The sequence below is a fragment of the Chelonoidis abingdonii genome, chromosome 22, assembly GCF_003597395.2.
Source record: "Chelonoidis abingdonii isolate Lonesome George chromosome 22, CheloAbing_2.0, whole genome shotgun sequence".
In the NCBI taxonomy this organism is placed as follows: Eukaryota; Metazoa; Chordata; order Testudines; family Testudinidae; genus Chelonoidis; species Chelonoidis abingdonii.
The window spans coordinates 33,121,993-33,138,586 of NC_133790.1; the positions used below are offsets into that span (position 1 = coordinate 33,121,993).

The window sequence follows — 16,594 nt, forward strand, 5'->3', positions numbered from 1 at the left end:
TGTGCAGCTCCATCCTGGCAGCTGAGATGCACTAATGGAGCCAGGAGGTCCCAAATGTCCTCACCCTGGCCAGGTCTGTGTCAGACAGGATAGGGCACGATCCTCTGGCTAGTCACAGTTGGAGGGGGTAGTTCGTGCTGCATGGGCTATTTGGGCAGCCGGTATCCTCGAGGGGCAGGTGCCCTCGATCGTGGGGGAAGTTATGGAAGAGGAGAGATCTTCATGGCACTTCCTTCTTCATAGCAGCATCGCCTCCGTCTCACCTGGGTGCAGCGTTCACTAGCTGCTCTTTGTCCAGGGCTGGTCCCAGCCAGGCACCAGGACAGCAGGGAGAGGGAGCTGGTCACATCTGCCAGAGGGGACACAGAGAGCTGGGTGCCACCTGTGTATGGCTGGCATTTCAGCCCCTAGTGTTTAATCAGTTCCTCTTGTGGCTTCATATAGCTGCTAAACCTCCATCGCTTATCATCTCATATCACCCCTTATTTCCACTATCAGCAGTCCCTGCCACGACCACTGCGGCCAGGCCAGGACGTAGGAAGACCCTGTGTGGTGAAACTACGCGGCTCAGGATGGCAGATACACAGCCAAAGGGGACCACAGGGTCTGTCTGTGTCTAGCAGCCTCAGTACAGAATCCCCTTTTAGTCACTATAATCAAGGCCTGTCTCTTTTGTATGGTGAGGGATGCTTCATCCACCACCCATCCACTCACAGACTGGCACTGTTAGCTTAGGGGTTCTGGCCAAGCTGCTAGAGATTCCCCACCTGAGGCTCAGTCACTGCTCTGCAAGTTGCCTCTGATTCCCATGGCCTCTATTCATGCCTGGATCCAGCCCATACCTGGCCATGGTGCTGCCCGCAGACCTGTGTGGGGAGGAGGGGTAGGGCCTGGCCTGGGACATGAAGCAGTGTTTTGTTTGGAGGAAACAAACCAGCCTTTTGCTGGTAGCTCCTGATGAGGAGCTGGGGACTGAGGTGGCCCACACGCTCCTTTGTCCCCAGCAGGCAGCGTAAGCAGAGCTGAAGTGCTCTTTCCACCCATGGCAGCAGTGGAACCCTGCTCCCATCTGCCAGGACCGCCCAACACATCACCCCAGGCACAGAATAGGGGCCATTGTTCAGTCAGCCCCAGCCCTGGCTCCTTCCCATCTGCCTGCAAAGCAGACTGCTGCTTTTAAAGGGGATGATACAGCAGCGCTTTGCTCCCCAGGGCTTGTTGTGCCCTGCCCCAGGCAGCTCTTGAGGTCATAGAATCATAGAAGATTAGGGTTGGAAGGGATCTCAGAAGGTCATCTAGTCCAACCCCCTGCTCAAAGCAGGACCAATCCCCAAACAGATTTTTACCCCAGTTCCCTAAATGGTCCCCTCAAGGATTGAACTCACAACCCTGGGCTTAGCAGGCCAATGCTCAAACCACTGAGCTATCCCTCCCCCGTGAGGGCCCATTTAGACGAAGCCAGCATTTGCTGTGCTGGGCAATGAGCCCTGCGCCTTCATATGTCTTTCTCATCTCCTCCCACTGCTCCTTGCCCTCCATATTGCACCCCTCACTTGCCATCTTGCATGACTGGTGCAGCCCCATGCATGCCTAACACCTCACATTGCACCTCCTCGTCCTTGCCCACCCATCGCCCTGTACTGTACACTGCTGACCGTGGCCTTTGTACTCCTTGCACACCTTAAGCTGCATGCGTCACAAGGCATCTTCCATGCCTTGTGTCACACCTTGGCCTAGTCTACACTGGCAAAAAGGGACCTGTAATTTTCCATCAGTAGAGCAATGATAGAAGCTGTAGTGTAGACAATGTTCAGAGGCTGCACATATATTACAGCAGACACTGCCTGAAATATGGTTCTCATTTTTGCAAGCGTGAACCCAGCCCTTGTGTCTGGAAGAACTCCCCTGTGTTACGGCGTCACACTTAACAGGGTGAGCCCCCAAAGGTTGCCCAGGTTAGATCAGAACAGAATCAGTCAGCAGCATGTACCTGGCGCTTGAACTCAGTGGCTCGTGAGCCCCAGACAGCTGAATGCATCAGGACAATCTATTGGTAAATGCCCTGAATAGGCCGTGAAGCAGATCTGAATTCTGCAGCTCAGGCCAAATCACATGGTGTCATTCATATTGGGTTTGGATCTGGATCTAGGCTTCCCCAGTGTTTGGCTCCAGCGTATGGATTTCTCCCATCTCTAGTAGCACTGCCTTCTCCATAGACTACCAGAATCCTGGGGCATAGTAAGGCTCTCTTTCTGCACCCTGAGGGACCATGCTTCCTTACTTTATACTCAAAACATATCTACCCAGAGGACCTCCCAGCCACAGGATATCATGAAGGTCATGAGCTTAGCAGGGTTCCAAAGCCAATGAGAGACTGATAAGAATCTGAACATCCACAGCTATTTTAGCTATGATAAAAATGTGGAAGAGAAATCAACTTTCAAGCCTCAGGGGTCAGGAACAAACACCTCCCATGGGCAGGAGAGACGATAACCATCCAGGGTGGAGGATTATACCTTATTCTGAAGGATCTTACATGGGCCTTTGTCAGAGACTTGAGCTGAAAGATGCCTCTGCCAGTCTAGGCTCCAACATCTGTCTAGCTCCCAGCCACTGCCTCAGTTCCTCAGGCTCCCAGCTGCCTCCTCGTTTGGGAACTGTAATCCAGCCCCTGACAAGCTCTGGCCTTCAGCAAAGCAGGTCAGAGAGAGCCCCAAGCTCCTCCCACCACCTTAAGGGCCCAAGTCTCCATGGCAATGAGCAGCCCGCCCACCACCCCCTTGAGCAGCTCTGGAATGGGGAGAATTCCAGACACATGCCAGTGGTTCAGCTCTGCCCTCGAGGCCTCTATTCATCAGGAGGACAAGGAAGGGGCACAGTGAGTGTATGTTCCTTGCCTTTGTACTTCTGATCAGATTGGCCTGCCACCCCCTTTGACCCCATCCCATTCCAGGGTCTGGAGAGGGAGCAGCCCCCTGAAAGCTGTAGCCAGGACAGGGACTTTGAAAGCGCCCATGCTGTGGCAGGGGATCTTTGTACTGATCCATGCTGGCCGGCGTAGGAGCAGTGCTGCTGCTGTGCGCTCAGTCTAAGAAAGGCAGCTAGGGCAGGGCCAGAAAGAACTAGGTGCTTGCTGAGAGCCTAGATTCTGGACATTGTGTCACCAGCCAGTACAGCCCCACTCTGGGGGAGCTGCTGGGAGGGGCTGACAGCACTGCACAGGAGACTGGATAACAGGGAAAAGTCACATTTCACTGCTCAGTGCCCCAGGGAGAGCACCCTGGTCGTGCTGCACAGATACAGCCCAGGTCAAGTGGCCAGGTCTTTCCATTCTCCTGGCACTGCAGAGCAGCAGGCAGCCACGATGGGCGTTTAAAAGTGCTTAATGGTGGGAGGCAGGCATTAAAGCTTTCCATGTGGGGAGGGCAATTCACCAAGGCATCAGTTTCTCTGTTCCTGGGAAAAGCCTTGACCTCTCTGCTGAGACTGCTGGCCAAGGGCCCGAGGCGTGCCAGGCAGCCTGTTGACACTTGTCTTAGACCTTGTTTACACTGAAAGGTTTTGCTGCTCTGTCAGCATCGTTACAGATGAACTGCCCGCCCCCAGTGTGGACATAGATATGCCAGTATAACAGCACTAAGACTAGGAGAGTTTCATCTGGCTCAGGGTGACAAACTAAGCCTAATAGACATACCAGTATAACAGCTGCTCCAGAGCTTTTCCCAAGGCCACTATATCAGCTCAGACTCACCTCCCTGACTGCCCCAGCTGTGCCAGCCACATTTCTAAGAGTAGACCTGGCCTTGCTGGAGTCTGGTGAGAGGTGAGACCCAATAAATGCACTTCAGACAGGCCACTAATGAGCCATCAGACAATGACACATTGTAACCAATACCAACCTGGGCTGGATTTTAGCAAGTGATTTATTGTCAGTCTCATTGCCAGTCCCTAAGGCAAACTGATAGAAATAAATAGTCGGGCTATGTTGATATTGAACTAATTAATATACGAGAACCTGTTGACTCATCTGTAGGGCCCTACCAAATTCATGGTCCATTTTGGTCAAATTTCATGGTCAAGGATTTGACACATCATACATTTCATGATTTCAGCTATTTAAATCTGAAATTTTACAGTGTTGTAATTGTAGGGTCCTGACACAAAAAGGAGTTGAGGGGAGGGTCGCAAGGTTATTGTAGGAGGGGTTGTGGTACTGCTAAGCTTACTGCTGCAGACAGCAGTTCTGCCTTCAGAGCTGGGCAGCTGGAAAGCGGTGGCTGCTGGCCGGGAGCCCAGCTCTGAAGGCAGAGCCGCCACCAGCAGCAGCACAGAAGTAAGGATGGCCTGGTGTGATATTGCCACCCTTACTTCTACACTGCTGCCTGCAGCGCTGGGCGCTCAGTCAGCAGCCAATGCTCTCGGGCTGCCCAGCCCTGAAGGCAGTGCAGAAGTAAGGGTGGTAATAACGCGACCCCCTGCAACTCCCTTTTGGGTCAAGACCCTCAATTTGAGAAATGCTGGCCTCCCTCATGAAATCTGCATAGTATAGAGCCAAAGCACACAAAACACCTGATTTCACGGGCAGAGAGCAGATTTCACAGTCTGTGATACGTTTTTCATGGCCATAAATTTGGTAGGGCCCTACTCATCTAGTATATAGCACAACTCTCCCACCCCATATACTCTGATATCCGTTATCAAAGGGATTCTAACCTATTAGATAAATTAGTTAGAAAGGTAACTACCTAACTAGGGCTGGGAAACAGCCAGTATGCACGTATATCCTGTATCGGAACCTCAGTTTTCAATTACAAAATAAAGTACATCTCTGGCTATTACGGTCACTATGAAAACTTCACAAATCTGAATTGGCCCTAAGAAGTCTACTTGAGTATGCAGAGCGCCTGGGACAATAGCTCTGAGAGATGTGAACCACTGCATTCGTCCCATCGAGGGGTTGATTCACATGCCCAGTGATGATATTTCATTGCTCAAGTGAGGAAGGAGAAGGAGGGTTATGGAGCTGCACAAGTTATTGTGAGTGACGTCTCCTTTTGGTGCCACACGTGCGTGGGAGATGCTAATTTTTTTTTGCCCCCAATCAAGGAGACAAGCCCAAGGCATATCCAGTCCCCAAGGAGGGGAACTAAGCACCAAGAGGTTAGTTGACCCTAGAGACTAGGCACATTCATGTTCTGAACATCTGCACAATCTGCTGTGAGCAGAGTCTCATTGTGGTGACTCACATAAGGCAGAACTTATTTTGTGGGTGGAGCTTAGGAAAGTACCACCATTTTTTTACCCAAGTCTGACCCCTGATTTACACCTTGGTACATCCAAGACAGAAGCATGACTGAGTGCTGTTGGGCCTTTTTGTAATGGGACTGTCCTGGTGTAGCACCATGTGGATTTGCCACTGTGTCATGCCCCACACCCACCCTTGCACAAAGGGAGAAGAAACACTGCCATCAGTTTAACCTGGGGAGGAAGGACTTACCCTGACACCTGGAATCGATCTGTCTGCACAACTACACCTGGCCCTGCCTGGGAAACTCTCCCAAGAGCTGGAAAGTAAGAATGGGGCTTTAACATTAAATACAGACAAAGGGATTGGCTTATCCCTTCAAACCAGAGTAAAAGGACAGTCCCATCCTCCTGTAAACCAGTGTCCCACAATAAGGGAATAATGGACATAGATAAGAATAAGAACAGCCACAGCTATTTTAGCTTGGATAAAAATGCAGAAGAGAAATCAATTCTTATGCTTCACTACCTACTGGGGTCAGGAACCAACAACTCCCATGAGCAGGATAGACTATAACTTCCAGTGTGGAGGATTTACACCTTCTGAAGTATCTCACAGCGGCCTTTGTCATAGACTTGAGCTGAAAGACGCCTCTGCCCGTCTAGGGTCCTACACATAGAATCAGACAAGTGGGGCTGAAAGGACCTTGAGAGGTCAGCTAATCCAGTCCCCTGCGCTGAGGCAGGACTATATATTATCTAGACCAGGGCTTCTCACCGTGTGAGTTGCCAGAATGTGACAAAGAGTCTCATGGGAGGCCTGTGGGAAGGGGGTATGTTGCAAAGCCAACCCACGCTCATTGTACAGCAGTGACTCTTGGGACTTCAGTCCTATGGAGCTAGCTGGGCTTGGCTTCCTGCTCTGGATGTTGCGACCTGGTACATGCGGTCGCAGTACTGCTCAGCTTTGGCCCACCAGCCGCTCGGTCTTGACGATGGGGTGTGCTGGCTGGACCAAATCTGAGTGAGTGGTGCTGTGACCCTGTCTCAGGTTGCAATGCCACTCACACAACTTTGGCCCAGTCAAGGCAAACCTAAAAAGTGCTGCAGTCTCAGAGCCCAGCCCGCTTTGTGGGGGACAAGAGCCGCTGCTGTGGTACCATGTACTTAGCATTTACTGCGTTCATGTATAATCAGTAAGACAGATATTATTTGTATGAAAGCAATTGACTGGGTCATGACATGACACTGACATTTACAAATGGGTCCTGAACAGAAGAAGTTTGAGAACCACTGATCTAGACAATCCCTGAGAGGTGTTTGTCTAACCTCATCTTAAAAAACCTCCAACAACGGACATTCACAACCTCCCTAGGCAGTTTGTTCCAGTGCTTAACTACCCTGACTGTCAAACCTAAACCAACCTGGCTGCAATTTAAGCCGGTTGCTTCTTGTTCTGTCCTCAGAGGTTAAGGAAAACAATTTATTACCCTCCTCTTCATAATATTCATATATATATATACTTGAAGACTTATGTCCATCCTCAGTCTTCTCTTCTCCAAACTAAACAAACCCATTTTTTTCAATCTGTCCTGTTCTCTAGACTCTTTCAGTTGCTCTCCTCTGAATTTTCTCTAATTTGTCCACGTTTCTCAAAGCATGGTGCCCAGAACTGGACACAGCACTCCAGCTGATGACTTCTCAATGCTGAGTAGAGTGGAAGCATAACTTCTTAAGTCTTGCTTATAACATTCCTGATCATATATTCCAGGATGTTTGCTTTTTTTGCAACAGCATTACATTGTTGACTCAAGTTTAGTTTGTGATCCGCTATAACCCCCTAGATCTTTTTCTGCAGTACTCTTTAGAATCAGAATCATAGAATATTAGGGTTGGAAAGGACCTCAGGAGGTCATCTAGTCCAACCTCCCTCAAAGCAGGACCAATCCCCAACTAAATCATCCCAGCCAGGGATATCAAGTCTGACTTTAAAAACCTCTAAAGAAGGAGATTCCACCACCTTCCCAGATAACCCATTCCAGTGCTTCAACACCCTCCTAGTGAAAAAGTTTTTCCTAATATCCAACCTAAACCTCCCCCACTGCAACTTGAGACCATTACTCCTTGTTCCGTCATCTGCTACTACTGAGAACAGCCTAGATCCATCCTCTTTGGAACTCCCTTTCAGGTTGCTGAAAGCAGCTATCAAATCCCCCCTCATTCTTCTCTTCTGCAGACTAAATAATCCCAGTTCCCACAGCCTCTCCTCGTAAATCATGTGCCCCAACTCCCTAGTCATTTTTGTTCCCGATTGCTAGACTCTCTACAATTTGTCCACATCCTTCTTGTAGTGTGAGGCCCAAAACTGGACACAGTACTCCAGATAAGGCCTCACCAATGCCGAATAGAGGGGAATGATCACATCCCTCCATCTGCTGGCAATACAGCCCAAAATGCTGTTAGCCTTCTTGGCGACAAGGGCACACTGTCGACTCATATCCAGCTTCTCATCCACTGTAACCCCTAGGTGCTTTTCTGCGAACTGCTGCCTAGCGGACTCGTCCCCAGTGTGTAGCAGTGCATAGTGATTCTTCCGTCCTAAGTGCAGGACTCTGCACTTGTCTTGGTTGATCCCCATCAAGATTTCTTTTTTGGCCCTCCTCTAATTTGTCTAGGTCCTCTTATCCATCCCTACCCTCCGCGTATCTACCACTCCTCCCAGTTTAGCGTAATCTGCAAACTTGCTGAGGGCGCATCCACACCATCCTCCAGATAATTAATGAAGATATTGAACAAAAACAGACAGGACCCACCCCTGGTTCCTTCCTAAGCATAGAACTTTGCATTCTCCTTAATGAATTCATCCCTATTTATTCAGACATTTCTCTAATTTGTCAGAATCATTTTGAATGCTAATCCTGTCCTCAAAGCATTTGCAACTCCTCCCAGCTTGGTATCATCTGCAAACTTTATAAGTATATGCTGTACATATTCAAGAAGAGATTGACTAGAACCATCCCAAGACAAATCCCTGTGGCGACCCACTCTATACCTTTCTAGCTGGATTGTGAACCATTGGCAATTGAGTGTGCTTGTCCAACCACTTAGGCATGTACTTTATGTAGGTTCATCTAGGCTATATTTCTTGGTTTGTTATGAGAAAGTCATGTGGATAAAGAACAGGAGTACTTGTGGCACCTTAGAGACTAACAAATTTATTTTAGCATGAGCTTTCGTGAGCTACAACTCACTTCTTCGGATGCATAAGGTGTTCCATTCTATGCATCCGAAGAAGTGAGCTGTAGCTCACGAAAGCTCATGCTGAAATAAATTTGTTAGTCTCTAAGGTGCCACAAGTACTCCTGTTCTTTTTGCGGATACAGACTAAGACGGGTGCTACTCTGAAACCGGTTATGTGGGATAGTTTCAAAAGCCTTACTAAAATCAAGATATATCACATCTACTACTTTCCCCATCCAGAAGGCTTGTTACTATTAGATTGGTTTGACATAATTTATTCTTGTCAAATCCATGTTGATTGGTACTTATTTTATTTTCTTCTAGATGCTTACAAATTGATTTTGATTATTTGCTCCATTACCTATTAAGGTGACTGGTCTGTAATTCCCTGAGGTGTCAAAGCAAATACACAGTAGGAAATGAGAATACCTAGCTCTTAAAAACTACTTTTCATCATAGGTCTCAAAGCACTTTCCAAAGGAGGCCAGTATCATCAACTCACTTTTACAATGGAGAAACAGAGGCACAGAGTGGTGACATGTCTTGCCCAGCAGGCCATGGGTGCGAATAGAACCCAGATCTTCTGAGATCCAGTTCAGTGTGCTATCCACTTGGCAATACCACCCTTTATTGGCAGTGGCAGTATTTCAGCTGGGGAGGGAACTCCCTGTGCAAAAGGTTACCAAACTTGGCTACTACAGAGATACCCAATGCAATAGCTAGTGCTGAGTGTGGAATATAACTGCATTTGTACTTTGTCTCTGTAACCATTGGGGCTCCATATTTATTGTCTCCTAGAGACTCCAGATCAAATTAGCTCAGTTTTGAAGTATCAAGATGGTTTTCCTGACAGACCCACAAACAACCTCACATAGAAGGCAGCATCTACACTAGGTTTTTAGCCCTGTAATTCCCAGTGGGCACAACTCAATCAGTGGTTATGCTGGTGGCAGTTGCACTGGGGATGGTTCCTGCTGGGCGTTAGCGACAGTGGGACATATCTGTGAAAGGCTGCCTAATGTAGACAGAGCCATGGAGGGCCCAATTCTGCCACTGTGCAATCGCATACACTTTTACGGGTGACATGGGATGGGATTCGGTGCAGGATTTGTGTCACATTCAACTCAAGGGCACCAATTGACCACTGGCTCAGGAGACTGGGGTGTCATCCTTGCAGAGTTAACTTGAGTTATCTCTCTAGTTACACCTCTGTCAAGGTGGCCTTACTCAAGTGACAGCCACACTGCGATAAATACTCGAGCTGCGACACCCATACTGGTGCTGCACTCACAGGCATGGCGCTAAGACTGCTGTACCCCCGGGTCCTTAGCTCTACGAACTCTTTCCCAGGGAATTGTTGGAGAAGTTGCCCAGAAAGGACAGACATGGGAGAATTGTGGGAGGGCAGTGGAGGACTAGCTGCACTGAAGTGGAACTAGCCTACGTCCACACGACAGAGTGGTCACGTTAGCAGCTGATGAGTTGTGCTCACTCAAACTGTAATCTATATCCCTATACCTCTTAGGTTACCAACTCCAATTAAAAATATCATCATGCTTGATGGAAGGATTTTGAGTTTGGACAGGACTCAAGCTAGGGGTAATACTCAAGATATAACTCATAGAATATTAGGGTTGGAAGAGACATCAGGAGGTCATCTAGTCCAACCCCCTGCTCAAACCAAGACCAACCCTCAACTAAATCATCCCACCCAAGGCTTTGTCAAGTCTGACCTTAAAAACCTCTAAGGATGGAGATTTCACCACCTCCCTACGTAACCCATTCCAGTGCTTCACCACCCTCCTAGTGAAATAGTGTTTCCTAATATCTGTCATCTGCCACTACTGAGAACAACTTAGCTTCATCCTTTTTGGAATTCCCCTTCAGGTAGTTGAAGTCTGCTATCAAATCCCCCCTCATTCTTCTCTTCTGCAGACTAAATAACCCCAGTTCCCTCAGCCTCGCCTCATAAGTCATGTGCATCAGCCCCCTAATCATTTTCATTGCCCTCTGCTGGACTCTCTCCAATTTGTTCACAACACTTCTGTAGTGGGGGCCCCAAAACTGGATGCAATACTCCAGGTGTGGCCTCACCAGTGCTAAATAGAGGGGAATAATCACTTCCCTTGATCTGCTGTCAATGCTCCTACTAATGCAGCCCAATATGCAGTTAAGTCTTCTTGGCAATAAGGGCACACCGCTGACTCATATTCCAGTTTCTCAACCACTGTAAATCCCCAGGTCCGTTTCTGCAGAACTGCCGTTAGCCAGTCATTCCACAGCCAGTAGCAGTGCATCCGGATCTCTTCCTTCCAAAATACAGACTCTGCACTCATGTCCTGGCTGAACCTCATAAGATTTCTTTGGGCCCAATACCCTCACATTTGTCATAGCACTCCCTACTCCCAGCTACCTACACTCACCCACAGATTAGTTCATCACAAACTTGCCTGAGCGGCAATGTCATCCCATCATCCAGTCGCAGTTAACAAGATGTTGACAAACTGCCCCCCCACCGGGACGACCCCCGTTGATCATCAGCACATGATCACTACCCTTGTGAGACCCAGGAATCTACCACTTTCTATGTCATCTTGTAGTCCATATAACCTGAATCCATACCTTTTATAAGTTGCAGCACGAATACTGTGCGGAGATCATATCAAAAAGCTTTGCTACGTTCAAAACATATGTCCACCACCTTTCCCCAGTCCACAACACGCCACTCTATTCCCATCATTTAGAAGGCATCGGGTTAGTCAGGCATGACTCGGCCCTATGGTGAATCATTTGACTGTTTCTGATCACCCATCTCTCCTCCAAAGTGCCTTCAAATGGATTCCTTGAGGACCTGCTTCATGATTTTTCCAGGGACTGAGGTAAGCGTAAGTTCCCCATTATCCTTCTCTTCACTTTTTGAAAGATGGCACTGTATTTGCCTTTTTCCAATCGTCCGGAACCTCTCCAGTCACCATGAGTTTTTCAAGTGGCCAAATGCCTGCAATCACATAGCCAAACTCCCTCAGCAGCCTTCGATGCATTGCATCTGGCCCTGTGGACTTGTGCATGTCCAGCTTCTAAATATTCCTTAACTTTTCTCTCCCACTGAGTGGGACTGCCACCTCTCCCCTACTGTGCTGCCCAGTGCAGCAGTCTGGGAGCTGACCTTGTCTGTGAAGACTGAGGCAAAAAAAGCATTGAGTATTTCAGCTTTTTCCACATCATCTGTCACTACGTTGCTTCCCCCATTCAGTAAGGGTCCCACACTTTCCCTGACTTTCTTCTTGTTGCTAACATACCTGTAGAAATCCTTCTTGTTACCCTTCACATCCCTTGCTAGCTGCAACTCCAATTGTGCTTTGGCCTTCCTAATACGCCTCTGCATGCTCAAGCAATATTTTTATACTCCTCTCTAGTCATTTGTCCAAGTTTCCATTTCTTGTAAGCTTGCTTTTTGTGTTTAAACTCACTGAAGATTTCGCTATTAAGCCAAGCTGGTTGCCTGCCATATTTACTATTCTTTCTGCACATTGAGATGGTTTGTTCCTGCATCCTCAATAAGGCTTCTTTAAAATACAGCCAGCTCTCCTGGTCTCCTTTCCCCCGCATGTTATTCTCCCAGGGGATCCTGCCCATCAGTTCCCTGAAAGAGTCCAAGTCTGCTTTTCCAAAGTTCAGGGTCCGTATTCTGCTGCTCTCCGTTCTTCCTTTTGTCAGGATCCTGAACTCGACCATCTCATGGTCGCTGCTGCCCAGGTTGTCACCCACTTTTACTTCCCCTACCAATTCTTCTCTGTCTGTTAACAACAGGTCAAAAGGAGCACGGCCCCTAGTTGGTTCCTCAAGCACCTGCACCAGGAAGTTGTCCCCACCACTCTTCAAAAACTTCCTGGATTATCTGTGCACTGCTATATTGCTCTCCCAGCAGATGTCAGGGTGATTGAAGTCCCCCATGAGAACCATGGCCTATGATCTGGAAACTTCCGTTAGGTGTCCAAAGAAAGCCTCATCTACCTCATCCTCCTGGCCTAGTGGTCTATAGTAGAGGCCCACCACAAAATCACCCTTGTTGCTCTTGCCTCTAAACTTAACCCAAAGATTTTCAACAGGCTTTTTGCCAGGTTCATACTGGAGCTCTGAGCAATGATACTGGTCTTACATACAATGCAACTCCTCCTCCTTTTCTCTCCCACCTGTTCTTCCTGAACAATTTATACCCTTCCATGACAATGCTCCAGTTATGTGAGTTACCCTACTGAGTTTCTGTTATTCCAATCTCATCATAGTTCCTTGACTTCCAATTCTTCCCTTTGTTTCCCAGGCTTCTTGCATTAGTGTACAGGCACCTGAGATAACTAGCCGATTGCCGTACTTTCTCTGTATGAATCAGGAGGCCTCCCCTGTTGCACCCTCCTTCTTGTGTTTTCTCCCAGTATCCCACTTCCCCACTTACCTCAAGGCTTAGGTCACCATCCTGCAGTGAACCTAGTTTAAAGCCCTCCTCACTAGGTTAGCAAGCCTGCATGTAAAGATGCTCTTCCTTTTCTTCATTAGGTGGATCCCATCTCTTCCTTGCAATCCTTCTTCCCGGAACAACGTCCCAGGGTCAAAGAATCCAAAGTCCTCTCTCTGACACCACCTGCACAACCACACATTTACCTTCACAATTTGATGGTCCTTACCTGGGCCTTTTCCTTCAACAAGGAGTATGGACAAGAAACATGACTTGTGCCTCAAACTCCTTTATCCTTCTTCCCAGAGCCATGTAGACTGCAGTGACCTGCTCAAGGTCATTCATGGCATTATCATTGGCACCCACATAGAGAAGTAGGAAGGGGTAGAAGTCCGAGGGCTTGATCAGTCTCGGCAGACACTCCATCACACCCTCAATTCTAGCTCCAGGCAAGCAACACACTTCGAGTTTCCCAGTCTGGATGACAGATGGATGACTCCATCCCCCTCCTCCTCTTGGGAGTGGTGGTCGTGGAAACCCCATCTCTAGAACAATGCATCCCATGGCTTCCGGTTGATGGGGTCTCCTTCTGATCCTCTCCCTCAGATGACTCTTCCAAACCATTCTCCACTGTAGTACCTGTGCAGAGAGCCTGAAAATGGTTTCTTACTTCTATCTGCATTGGGGGTACATGGGTTCTCCTCTTTCTTCTTCTGGAGGTCACATGATGCCAGTTTTCTTCCCTGTTCTGCACTGCCCTCTCTGATTCTTCAGCATGCTGCACCTGCAGTATGAAATGCCGACTTCTATCCAGAAACTCTTCCATTTTCTCTGATGCAACACAGGTTTGATACTTGAGTCTCTAATCCTTTAACCTTTTCTTCCAGTATGAAGATCAGCTTGCACTTTGTACACATGAAGTCACTTCTATCCTCTGGGAGAAAGATAAACATGGCACATCCTGTGTAGGTTGCAACAGCTGATCGCTCACTATCCATAGTGTCTAAGAACCTCTTCAGACATTGTATTTACTGGTTACAGAAGCCTGAAAGGCAAAAAAAACTCTGTGGGAACTCCCCCCAGCCAAACGCTCTCTGTTTGACTCTTCTCTGTTCCCAGCCCACTCAGTTCACAACTGGGTGCTTTTTTATAAGGCTGCTGGCTCAAAGCAGTTGCCCCGGCTCAAAGCCTTCCCTCCAACCAACCACTCAAGGCTCAGCTGGAACAAAACACTCCCAATTCAAACTTTTCAAAACAAACAACCACTCGCTCAGTCACACTTTTCAAACAAACATGGTCAAACAGTCCCTGCAACTAGCACCAGTCAAACAAATGGTCACAGCAGATAGACACTCAGATATTCACCCCCACAGCCCCCCTAATGCAACACTCACTGTAGCTCCTCTCCCACCATTCCAGGCAAACTCCCTGTTTGATGCTCACACATTAACATTGCAGTGAAAACAAGCCCTAAGTGTGCCTAGAGAGGAGCTAAAACCCACAGACATGCAGCTGAGCTGAGAAGTAACAGATACCATCTAGTCTGCTTTTCTTTTCACAGGCACCAGAATAAATCCAGAGTAGCTCCCCTGAAGTTAGCAGAGTTAGACTGCTGCAAACGAGACGCGACTCAGGCCATGGGTGCAAACAGCTAGCAGCTGAAGATCTGAAAGAGTTGCGAGTCTGAGCTGCACTATCTACTATCCTTCAAGACTGTACATACATATAAATGAGAGCAGAAATCAGTGCCTGTGTTGGCTTATTTTTCTAATAAGGTTAGTCCAAGGTATAGGGCACCAGAGTAGGAGGCCCCAATGTATGGATTCTAGTCCCAGCACTTCACTGACTTGCTGCATGACCATCGGTGGATTACCTCATCTCTCTCTGCCTGTTTTCCCCTCTATCAAATAGCAATAATTCTTACTCCACTTCTGCAAAGCCACTGAGAATCTATGCTGAAAAGTGCTCCATGCTACATACCAATAGTCTGGGAGTCCACACATTTCGGATCGCTCAGAAGCTGTCATGATTGGCTGGAGTGAAAACTGTCCTAAGGGTCAGCTGCTAAGTGCAGTCACCTGTCTTAGCAGCCAGGTAAATCTATGTCCTGTGGGAATTGTTATCCCTATCACAAAACTGTTATGTGACCACCTGGAAACCCCATGCCCAGGTGTCTAAATACACTGAGATCAACCTGTATAGGCTGGTGACCAGACAGACATGAGCCAGCTTGATGCACCCCCAGGAAATGGAAACAGGCAAGGCAGTGAAAAGGAACTGCAGTACTAAATGTGGGATATAGACAGGAAATGGAGCTGAGCTGTGACCATTTCAAACAGTTCTGGATTCAGCCCTAGGAGTTTCCATGCGGTTGTGCAGTTTAATCTGAATGAAAGTGAATCAGCCCTGCTGGATGGAGGAGGTTCCCCACCTCCAGTGCAAATCACAGCCAGACAACAGGCATGCTCTGGAGTGTCCTTTACTGACAGGCTCCCCTCTAGAGTGCTGTGCCCACATACAAATCATCAAATCCCTCAGTCTGCAGGAAGAAATGGGGGCAGATCCCCTGAGAGCACATTCAGATATACTTAGCAAGGGGGCTTCCTAGGGAGGAGGGTAGAGCTGGCTGGCCAGGTTCAGGGGCCATCTGAGCTTCCATCACACCTTGCCCCTGGAGCATGAGGAGTATTTAAGTGGGGATACAGAGTCTGATACTTCTGGAATTTACATGCTGGATGGACAGAACAAAACAATCCAGTGACACACTGCCCAGGCTGCCTCAGGGGATGGGTCTGCATGCAATGCTCTGACACGTTATTTATTAGGCCTTTGTTTCCCATCCTGCCCTGGGTGCGTCTTGTCCCTTTAGATTATATGCTTTCCGGGCCAGAGGTCTTTGTAGAATATCTAGCAAAGCAAGGCTCTGGTCTACACTGAGGAGCTTGAATACACAAACAATAATCATTGAGGGCCCAGCTCAGGATAATGCTGCTTGGTGTTTTAAACAAGAAGCTGTTTCTGGGTTACACAAGCTCAGCAAAGTGTCTGACAAAGCCAGCACACATTCAGGTGACTGCCGTTCCCTATGCCCTTCAACACACAAAAACTAGGCCTGGACCCAAGGCTACAGGATTTTTCTGGTTTGACCAGGTGTGACTCTGCGTGGGTGTTCAGTCCACCCCTCTCCTGGCTAGGCTGTGCCTGGGAACAACCCTGGCAAAGGGAGTGACGCATTTCAGTTACCATGGGATGCAGCAGTGTCACCTTTAACTGGGCTAGCTCCATCCCTGCACACACATCCTGCCTAGGGCTGCCAGTTCAATCCTGGAGGGCTGGCAACCCTGTGACACTGCTTAGTGATGTCTGCAAACCGGCAGCAGCCCAAATCTGCCTCCAAGCCAGCAATGCTGGGGGAGGGGGCCTACAGGCTTCTCAGAGATATTTCTCATTTTAAAAATCACCCCAGCCCTCCCTTTGTATTTATTGCTAACCTCACTAGACCCTTGACCCAGAAACCCATTTCATTACTGAATCTCCCTCCCCCTGCATTGGGCTCACTCCTGGTTTTGTTATTGTAGGGTTGTTCTTGATGGCTGGGCTACACACACTGGTTTGCTATTGGAGGTCTACTCGTGACCCCTAACTTTAGGGCAACAG

The 16,594-nt window shown here is 48.3% G+C and overlaps 1 protein-coding gene across 1 annotated transcript in view; it reads right to left on the reverse strand.

Moving 5' to 3' along the window:
- GAL3ST1 (galactose-3-O-sulfotransferase 1) overlaps positions 1 to 13,935 on the reverse strand; it is a 36,212-nt gene extending 22,277 nt beyond the window's left edge. Inside the window, exon 1 of the mRNA XM_075060028.1 lies at positions 13,608 to 13,935. Coding sequence (XP_074916129.1) covers positions 13,608 to 13,763 — 156 coding nt within the window. The 5' untranslated portion in view covers positions 13,764 to 13,935. The remainder of the gene's footprint in view (positions 1 to 13,607) is intronic.
- Between the last annotated feature and the right edge of the window lie 2,659 nt (positions 13,936 to 16,594).